Raw genomic sequence first — 10,146 nt, 5'->3', positions numbered from 1 at the left:
TATTTGGTATACATACTTCACTGAGTAAGCTCTTTCAAATGACAACAAGGTCAATGGCCCTGTGACCTTGACTGTGATCCTAAAAATAGTTTTACTCCACTAATTAAGCCCTTTCACCTTTGCCATAACTAAAAATTTTTTTCGCACCTTTGAACCATAGAAGATAGAGACTTCATTTTTAGTATGCATACTCCACTAATGAATCTGTTTCAAATGACACCAAGGGCAATGACCTTGTGACCTTTATGTTAAAAATAGTTTTTTCGTACCTTTGTCATAACTTTTGAACCACAAGAGATATAGAGACTTCATATTTGGTATCCATACTTTACTAATCAATTTCTTTCAAATAATACCAAGGTCAATGACCATGACTGTGACATATAGGCTGAAAATAGCTTTTTAAAAAAATTTTGTTGCCGCCGGGCGCATAGTGTTCCACAAACACATCTTGTTATTTATTGATTGCATTATTGACACAACAAGAATGAATTTTAAAAAGAATACTACATCAAAAGAAAAACATTTATTATAAGAATATATTTTACTCATGCTTAATTACAACATAATGAGTACAGGTAATACCAGTATATAAAGCTTATATAATATAAAAGCTGATATATCATCCAGAAAATGTGGATTTCTTTCATCATGACAAATACATGCCAAAATAAAACAAAAATCAAAATTCTTTGTCAGTTATTTAAAATAATTATTCTTTAACATGTATGATAGCAAGCATTTATTTGAATTCTTAAGAGGTGAAAATCTGAATCATGAGGGATGGTACACTTATCAATCTTTGTTCCCCGTCCCCCTAGGGTGCCCCACAACTGGTTGCGTTCCGTTCCGTTTCGTTCCGTAAAGTACCATTAGCCGTTATTTTTTTTAGCTCACCTGAAATGAATTTCTGATCACATTTTGTTTGTAGTCCGTCTGTTTGTCCGTCCGCCCGAAAATTTTTCACATTTTGGACGTCTTCTCCCGAACCACTGGTCCACTTTCAACCAAACTTGCCATGGAGCATCCTTTTTTAAAATGAAGGATCACAGCCTGATTCAAGGGGAAATCATTTAAATATAGTGAAATTTATAGGTGGCATGTTTTAAAAATCTTCCAAAGAGCCAGCTACATGTATGTAGTTACTATACAGACTACATAGGAAATTCGTGCAGTTACTGGAGATTATAGTAAACCATAACTTTTTAATGGTTAGTGTTGGGGTTTCATATTTCACACGTATATTCATTGAGAACAATTAAGTCCTTTCTTTGGGTAGCAATTCAACATTTTTCATCTCTGACCTCGGAGTTCGACTTGCATTTCAATAATGTATATTGTTTGTCTTTTCGCAACTTCCATCCAGTCACCGATTTTTTATATGTCGCGAAGATCTTCCATCCGCTCCCTGATAAAAAAAAAGGGGGGAGGGGGACAGTCAGCAATCTCTCGTGACTGTTACCATCATAGAGTATTTTCTATAAGTAAGTAGAATCCCTGACTCTGGGGCCATAAATTTCATAATTTTGGTAGAGGACTCAAATAGTGCTCATTTCAATCATGTCAGCAGTTTGATGCTCTGGAGTAAAGAAGAAAGACTGCATGCATTGATTTAAGTAATTTGGCCCCACCCACATATTATATTTTATTGACAATATGTCAAAGGGATTGGACACAAATTCCAAAATCTCAGATAGTCCTTTCCCACATGAATTTCATATAAATTGTATGAAAAACAGGAAAATCAAAATTTTGTGGTTTAATCAAAATTTTAATTCATACACTTCAACCATACCATGATACTCTAGCCATGAGCTAACAAAAAACCTCTTCCCATTCTTATCAAAACAGAGTGCATATGGTTTCTTGATAACATGCAGAGCCGGTAAAATTCTTCTGATTTGCTGACCATCTTTAGAAATCTGCACAACACACCCTTCTTTACAATCACAAATATAAACATTATTATAAATATCTACACCAAGCCCTTTCACACCTTTCCTGTTAATTCCCATTTGAGCTTGTGAACATTGGAAAACTTCTTCACCACTATTAATTTCATCACATATAACCGAGCCTGATTTGGAATAAATGATTGATTTTGCATCACAGGAGATGGTGAAAAATCCAAACCCACAATTACTACCATTCAGAGTTTTTAAAACCGTTCCATCTTTCTGAATTTCTCGTACACACCATGGGTTTCCTGTATGAGCAAAGATACAGTCATTCAATGATATCAGTTGATAAAATTCCATTTTTTCAGTTTTCAAATCTCTCAGATATTTAAAACTTGGAGAGAGTGAAAATTCAGAGATATTTTCACCCATGGAAACAAATATTGTTTCATCTCTCCCAGAGTGACATATCCCTCTAATGTCTTCTGTTTTCTTGGAAAACAGGACTTTGACAGATCCCGATGGAGATACCTCCTTTATTGAGTGATTGTGTTTGTCCACAATAATCAATGATCCATTCTCTAAGAACACTCCTCCCGTGACCCAGGGTGTGGTCGTATCTTCTGGACATTTTACACAGTATGATGCCACGTGATTTACCGTAACTGATGCAGGATCTTTCATCAATGAAATCCTTGGTTTTGGTAAACTTATTACACATTTCAATGAGTCCACTCCCTTATTCAGATCAGGAATAATGCTTTTTCTATCCCTTTTTACATGAATGTTACAAAGTGTTTCAACACTATTTATGCTTTTCATCACTGGATCTTCTTCCATTTCATATTCCACATGACCTTGATGCTTGTTCTGTTTTTCAATGTCATCTAAATCTTTTATTAGTTGTGTCCTTATCCACTCAGATGTGAGAAACAACTGTCTCTTTGAGCTTGTATTGCTGGTAGCCTTAAGTGTCTTTGCAGACCTTGTAAGAGTTTCTAAGAAATTTTCAAGACACATCTGTGTATTTGATAATTGGGACTTTTCATTTTCATGTGTCACTTCCAAATCTTTCAGAAACTTGCTCTGCAGTCCATCTAACTTGTTTTTAATTTCTTCTACAAAACAAACTACATCTGTTTGAATCCTCTTGTGTTGGTCTTTGAGACGATCCAAGTTTACGTTTGTTTTCTGAATTTCAGATTCTGTCTTTGCTTTCATTGTTGAGAAAATGCCATCAATCTGTTCTGGATTTAGTTTATCTGCAACCTCATTCACAGTTTTTATATTCACACATTTCTTGTGTAATGCATAAAAACAAACACTGCAACTCAGTTCTTCATGGTCAAGACAGTAAAAATCCAAAGGCTTATTTTTATGAATGCTACAGTGTTCCACTTCTAATACAGAACTTGAGTATATTTTGTGTGGAGATGCAGAAATGTCTGTAATGTTATGATTTTTATAATGAGGAACACGTCTGTGAAGATACGAAAAGCAGGTTTCACAAAGACTGTCATCACAATTGCTGCAATAAAACTTGGCGCTTTTTCTCTCATTGACACGTTTGCATGGTTCACATAAAACACTTCCCCCTTGGTCACAGGTAGGTGTCAGCTTGACTTTATTATCCAGAAGTGATAATAGTAGGTGGTTTAATGGAAGTTTATTTGCCCAATTCTCTGGTGTAACATCCGCCTCTGGAGCAACGACTTTCTGTCGACATACAGGACATTCAAAAGTCAAGGTTTGCACTTCACTGCGGCTTGGTGTTCTAGCACAAGTTTCAATATATGAGTGGATACACTGTTCACAAAATGTGTGTAGGCAAGGGAGATATTTGGGGACTTTTAACCTTTCTAAACATATTGGGCAATCAAATACAGTTCCTTCTTGCCTAAGATCCATATCACTTGCCGTAGCCATCAATCACTATTCCTCCTCATGTCAATGTTATCAAGACATTCAAAACCAAAATCTCAAGCACGTTACTTTCACTTTCAAACGGAAGTGTTCTCCGAGTCCGACCTTTTTTGTGCGACATGGAAAAAAATTATTTTTGAAAATAAAATAAAAAAGCTAAGTGGTTTCTCCTCCGAATTTTGCAAAACTGTGTATCATTACTTTGTAGGAAAATTTAATTAATTTTAAATAAATTGTAACGTAAATGAGGCGAGAACATCATTAGTAGCCTTTTGCGTATGTTAGTCAGATCTTTCATCCGGGCACTTTGTTGAGAGCGGTTTTCAAGGTAAGTTCAAAACTGAAAACATTGAACGTGTTGCAGAACTGAACTACACCCGATCCCCCTGTTTTTGAATATATCGGTGAAAAATTTTAATACCCTGTAGTTCCGATTAGAGGTAATTTTCAATTTTACTACATGATTTTTAGTAAAATGACATAATTGAGGTGGGACTCGAATGTGACATATTTTGGAGCCAAAATAAGAATTTGGTTTTGAATGATTTCCTCTTACATCTCGATTACAGTGTAAAATGATCTAGAAATAGTATGCCGTTAATACATTCGACATCAGTAATGACTGTATAGTGTAAAGTTCTAATGAAAAGAATTTTAAGATATGTCAAAGATAGGGGTTATGAAGAATCCTATTTTTAAATATAAGTTAAAACCACAGGGACTTGCTCCTGGCGTGTAAAAAATATTTGTAAAAAAAACCGATAACCCTACTATAAAACTACACAAGGGAGGACGCCATTTTGGACCCCTTCCTCGCTTCAACCTCTGTTTTCGTTATATTTTGCCGTATTTTACTGACTCGCCGCCTGGGATCTGTTAAGAAATGATTCTTCTTAAACCTTGTGCTTAAATTTTCCCCTTGGAGCCTCTGCAACACACATTTCTGAGTAAAAATAATCCAAAAGCGCTCGTTAGGACAGTTGGTATGGACATAATCCGAGATTCCTCTGGACAGAAAGCGAAAACACATTCGAAGTCAGCCGAGGATTGCCGAATGATCTAATTCCGTATTCGAATGTAAAACGCCGAGGTTACTTTCGCTTTCTGTCCATACCAACTGTCCTAACGAGCGCGTTTGGATTATTTTTACTCAGAAATGTGTGTTGCAGAGGCTCCAAGGGGAAAATTTAAGCACAAGGTTTAAGAAGAATCATTTCTTAACAGATCCCAGGCGGCGAGTCAGTAAAATACGGCAAAATATAACGAAAACAGAGGTTGAAGCGAGGAGGGGTCCAAAATGGCGTCCTCCCTTGTGTAGTTTTATAGTAGGGTTATTGTTTTTTTTTTTTTTTATAAATATTGTTTACACGCCAGGAGCAAGTCCCTGTGGTTAAAACACATCTCAATGAGTTGACAGATACCACTGAATTGTGTATATTTTATTGTCTAAGAAATATTTCTTTGTTTCACCTTTGAAGGATATGTGATATTATTTTGTTTTCTTTTGTGAAGAGGTAAGTGTATGTAGAGCTGAAACAATTGTTCGAACATTCAGCCTTCAGGAATGAATAGTTTTTCACGAATATTTTGAATAGGAAAATTTGTATTTGAATATTCGGTCACATATATTTAATACCTGTATGTCATGCAATAAACTGTACAGCATCCAGTTTTTGATCGCGGTGGAAAAAGGAGCATTTCTTTATAAACGTAAGCAAAGACAAAGCAGTTTGTAAACTTTGTTCACATGGTACTACTGGCCTGATATACAAAGGCATGACATCAAATCTGATTGATCATCTTCAGGTCAAACATCCATTAGCCTCATGGTTTGTAAATTTCATTTCTCCGATGATTATCACTTTGCTTAAATAGAAAGTAATAAAAAGTTTATAAAAGAAAAATATTCCCAATTAACAAATAGACTAGTAAATTGTAGTGATTGTATTATACAAAATTGCAGAATGTAATATTTTAAATTTTGATATAGTTTAATAACAGTAAAACATGGCAAGCAGCTTCAAGTTTGGTGACTGAGTGTTTTATGTAATCTGATTGCAATACAGTGATCAATATTTTGAAGAAGTAAAGAGGCTTATGATGTTAATTTAAATTGAATTGACAATTGGAACATGCAACACAACCTAAAAAAAATTTAAACCAGAATATAGATAAAGATTCTTTTTCTAATTTTGTTTTTGCTGAAACTAAATACCAGTAAACATGACTCTTAATATACATAACGACTTTGAAGAGACATTTATTTCTTACACCTATCGTAAACATAAATTGTATAGTAATGAACGAAAGTGAAAAGGCATAATAACTCCTTTAATATCTTACCAAATACATGTATTCGAATATGAATCGAATAGTCACGAATATTCATACATTGATTTATGGTATAATTTGTTTCAGCTCTACATGTAAGTATTGACAGGGGCTTGCTTTCGGCATGTCTATAATAATTATTTATTTTTAAAATTCATGTGATATAGTATTACATAATATTAAAACAATACAAGGGAGGACGCTATTTTGGACCCCTTCCTTGTTTCAACTTCTGTTTTCATTGTATTTTCCCATACTGACTCATGACCTCAGATCTGTCAAGTAATGGTTCTTATCAAATTAAAGCATTGCATCTTTGTTTCAGAATGGAACCTAAACGGGTTTTAGCTGAAGTGACCAATAAAACCCTGGAGAATGCTAAGGAGCCAGTGAAAGACACTCCAAAAGAACAGGCAAAACAGTAAGCTCTAAGTCAAAAGTAAACATGGTAAATGAAATTTAAAATTCTGATGCTTGCTTCCAAGTGACTTTAAGTGTAACTGACAGGCCCCAATACCTATTAAGGTGACTATGAGTGGAAGTTTGGTCACTGCATTTCAAAGAAGATAATGGATGATCATTAAAAAATGGTGGTGGGGGGTACATTTGTATATAAATGAGTAACAAGAAAATACAAGTGACTTGTGGTCTGTGTTCTCGTTTTTTGAAATTAAATCAAACTCTGCTATGTAAGAATAACAGATTCTCAATTATTTCTTCTACACCCCTGAAGTTTATACAATTTGAGGCATCATCAAGTACAATATGCATGACATGATATGTTTTGTTTTGTGTTTGCAGAGAAAGATCAAAATGGTCACTTGATAGTTTTGATATTGGAAAACCACTTGGAAAAGGAAAGTTTGGCACGGTGTATCTTGCAAGAGAAAAGGCTACAAAGTTTATCATTGCTCTAAAGGTATTGTCTTTCAGTTGTATTTTTGGCAGTGTATCAAAGGAGGAAAAACTCTTAGCATTGACCATATTGACAGAAGTGATATGATTGTACTGTTGTCTTGTAGGTTTTATTCAAGTCACAATTACAGAAAGCTGGTGTGGAACATCAACTTCGCAGAGAAATTGAAATTCAATCTCATTTAAGGTAGAATTTACTTAGAAAGTGTGAACAGATGAGGCAATGTAACAAACAATTCTGTTGAAGAATCTTGAATTTGAGGAGTTATGGAAGGCATATACCATGCATCTCTTAAGGCACATCTAAAACAACATGTCCTTAGGAGTGTTAGGATTAATATGTTACCTTGTTTTTCAATAACACCCAAAGATCCAGACCACTTTTGAAAATTTCATACAAGTTTGCAGACCAAGCCTCCATTTCGAAACTCTATTATTTGCAGACACCCCAATATATTACGTCTATACGGTTACTTCCACGACAAGTCCAGAGTTTACCTGATCCTGGAATACGCTCCAAAGGGGGAGCTGTACAAAGAATTACAGAAGCAAGGACGATTCGATGAAAAAAGGGCAGCTACTGTAAGTTAATGTTAAATTGATTCCGAACATTAGTCCAAGATAATAGTTTAATGCAGAGCTTATAAATGCTTAATCTTGAAAGTAGAATGAAATGCAAACTTTGTAACTCATGAAGGTAGACACAAACATCAGTTATCAGCTCATTATCTGTAAAATGTAGAAAAAGTGCAAAATTCTAAGAAGGATGAATGGACGTAAGATATCTTATTATTCATAATGAATATTTCTTTGTCAATTTAATGTAATTGTACTGTGATAAAAGTTTCAACTATCAACAAATCAATTTGTACACTTTATGATACTGATTCAAAATATTAATTACTTGCTACACCTTAAATATTCCATGATACATTTCCTTTTACATATTTCTTTTTTTCTTTTTTTTTTGTAGCACATGTTGCAAATGTTCAAAGCCATGTCATACTGTCATGAGAAAAAGGTCATCCACAGAGATATCAAGCCAGAGAACTTGTTAATGGGACTGACAGGAGAACTCAAGATAGCCGACTTCGGTTGGTCTGTCCACGCCCCCTCATCAAGGTTAGTGCATGCTTTACATGACTATCTGTAATGGGACATGCAAGGGTAAAGCGTTAGGTATAGGTGGAACAGAATATTGATGAATGGAATTATCCAGTAGTTACAATTTGAGGTTTTTCGTTTGCCTGTTTTAAGGCTGGACATGTCATATCTGCTTGATTTGCTTGTTGGCTTTTTCGGTAGCTTATAGACTTATAAATGCAGATCTGTGATTTTCTTCTGTACATTCTTAACTATTTACGACAATTAATTGAACAATATTTGATATGTGTATCATATGCTGTGGCAGTGCACTTTATTCTAAATTTTTGTTCCTGGTTTTAATTTCCAGGCGTACAACACTGTGTGGTACCCTGGACTACCTCCCCCCTGAAATGATTGAGGGACAGCTCCATGATGAGAGAGTGGACCACTGGAGTCTGGGAATTCTCATGTACGAGTTCTTAGTGGGAAAGCCCCCCTTTGAAGCCGAGACCAACACAGAAACCTACAGAAGAATAACAAAGGTTGACCTGCATTTCCCTCCCTTTGTCTCACAAGGGGCCAGGGATTTAATATCAAAGGTAGGGTTTAAAGAACATTAGCTTTTATATATCATGGAAGGAAAATTTTTAGTGAGGATTTAATCTTGATATTAGGAGCTGAAATTCAATATCTTAACATTTCATTTGGCTTTGGAGCATTATCTTTCTTAGCATTATGAAATTGCTAAAATCACATTTTGCTTAAATGATAAGCCAAATTTAAAGGATATTTTTTTGTCCTTTTAAAATTCAACTGTCAGTTACTTTCTTGAAAGTAAAAAATGGCTGGCTCTATTTGTCCTACTTTAGACGTACTTTTTTCCACGGGGTCATAATTCCGCGAAATCTCAATTTCTGTTTAATCCGCAGGTAGAAAATTATGCGGATTTTCTAGATTGTCACTATATTTGCCTTACAATTATATTAAGTACGCTTGGACAAATTTCCGCGGAAAAATGATGAGCGTGTACATAGCGTAAATTAATACCATGCGGAAAAAAGTACTTATACAGTATTTCTCCACAAGACAGCTACATGGTAAAGCTAAGTGTAAATGGTGTAAGACACATGTAGATAGACTATGGTAACTGGTGAAAAGTAAACTGCATTCTTTGTTTGTAGTTGCTCCGTCACAATCCCAAACACAGAATCGACTTAAAAGATGCCATGGAACACCCCTGGATCAAAGAAAACAGTCACATCCTCCCCACGGGGAGATCAGAGAGCAAATCCTCCACCTCCTCTACATCCTGAGGGGTGTGGTTGTCTCTGGGGGTCTGCAATATTCCTGTGTGATCTTTCTATAACTGGTGGCTCAGTTGAAAACTGGACCAAGAACTTTGACACCTCAATATTCAGGATTTCTCTATAGGATTATCTCAGTGCTCACCTTTCATACTTCATGATTTTATGGCCAAAAAAAAAAATCAATAGAGTGCTGTCTTGTCATTCAAAATCTTTGTACTTTGTAAAAATTTTGTGATTGTTTAGAGTAAATGATCATAAAATTTAAGCAACCTGTTGATAGTGTATGACAGAAATGTTAAATTTTGTACCTTCATGTTCATGATATTACATGTAGATGGATGCTTTTTTAAGATACCTTTTTTTCTGATGAATACTGTATACAGGGAAATTTTCGTCCCCGTTTTATTTTCGCCCTATCGCCATCCTCCTGATTGGGCGAATTTAAAACGGTGCGAATTCAAATTACACAGCATAATTTCTTAAACAAAACTATGACCGGACGAATTTAAAATGGGGCCAAATTGTCCGCAAGTGCAAAAGGGCGAAAATAAGACGTGGCCAAAATAACCCAGTGTACAGTAAGTTCAAAGAGAGTTCAAGTTGAGGACTCTTACCTGAACTTAACCTATATAATGCCAGAATACTGCATGATTCAAGTTTTTATTTTGATGAATTTTAAATATAAA

General features: G+C 35.1%; 2 protein-coding genes across 3 annotated transcripts; one reads left to right on the top strand and one right to left on the bottom strand.

The window, feature by feature from the left end:
- Nucleotides 1-1,763: 1,763 nt before the first annotated feature.
- Nucleotides 1,764-3,870, bottom strand: LOC134241235 (E3 ubiquitin-protein ligase TRIM45-like). The gene has a single exon (XM_062723295.1). The coding sequence runs from the start codon at nucleotides 3,822-3,824 to the stop codon at nucleotides 1,764-1,766; it is 2,061 nt and encodes a 686-aa protein (XP_062579279.1). The 5' UTR covers nucleotides 3,825-3,870.
- A 200-nt stretch (nucleotides 3,871-4,070) lies between these two features.
- LOC134241236 (aurora kinase A-like) lies at nucleotides 4,071-9,868 on the top strand. 2 transcript variants are annotated; one of them, XM_062723296.1, is made up of 8 exons: nucleotides 4,071-4,149; nucleotides 6,478-6,573; nucleotides 6,954-7,071; nucleotides 7,175-7,254; nucleotides 7,511-7,649; nucleotides 8,041-8,189; nucleotides 8,521-8,752; nucleotides 9,335-9,868. In XM_062723296.1, the coding sequence occupies exons 2-8, from the start codon at nucleotides 6,479-6,481 to the stop codon at nucleotides 9,464-9,466; spliced, it is 945 nt and encodes a 314-aa protein (XP_062579280.1). In that variant the 5' UTR covers nucleotides 4,071-4,149; nucleotide 6,478; the 3' UTR covers nucleotides 9,467-9,868. The 2 variants fall into 2 exon arrangements, with proteins under 2 accessions (XP_062579280.1, XP_062579281.1); XM_062723297.1 differs by lacking the exon at nucleotides 4,071-4,149 and adding an exon at nucleotides 4,150-4,261.
- Nucleotides 9,869-10,146: the final 278 nt, after the last annotated feature.

Source organism: Saccostrea cucullata, unplaced genomic scaffold (assembly GCF_032062105.1).
Source record: "Saccostrea cucullata isolate Sc308-1 unplaced genomic scaffold, CSIRO_AGI_Scuc_v1 ctg2783, whole genome shotgun sequence".
Classification (NCBI taxonomy): domain Eukaryota; kingdom Metazoa; phylum Mollusca; class Bivalvia; order Ostreida; family Ostreidae; genus Saccostrea; species Saccostrea cuccullata.
Note: the sequence above shows the minus strand (reverse complement) of the source record. Positions and strands in the feature narration are given on the sequence as shown.

What these genes read in the sequence shown, in the direction of transcription:
- LOC134241235 (XM_062723295.1), bottom strand. Translation starts at nt 3,824, where the DNA reads ATGGCTACGGCAAGTGATATGGATCTTAGGCAAGAAGGAACTGTATTT.
- LOC134241236 (XM_062723296.1), top strand. Translation starts at nt 6,479, where the DNA reads ATGGAACCTAAACGGGTTTTAGCTGAAGTGACCAATAAAACCCTGGAG. An exon ending in AGTTTATCATTGCTCTAAAG is followed by an intron (nt 7,072 to 7,174) that starts GTATTGTCTTTC and finishes GTTGTCTTGTAG; the next exon opens with GTTTTATTCAAGTCACAATT. An exon ending in GTCCACGCCCCCTCATCAAG is followed by an intron (nt 8,190 to 8,520) that starts GTTAGTGCATGC and finishes TTTAATTTCCAG; the next exon opens with GCGTACAACACTGTGTGGTA.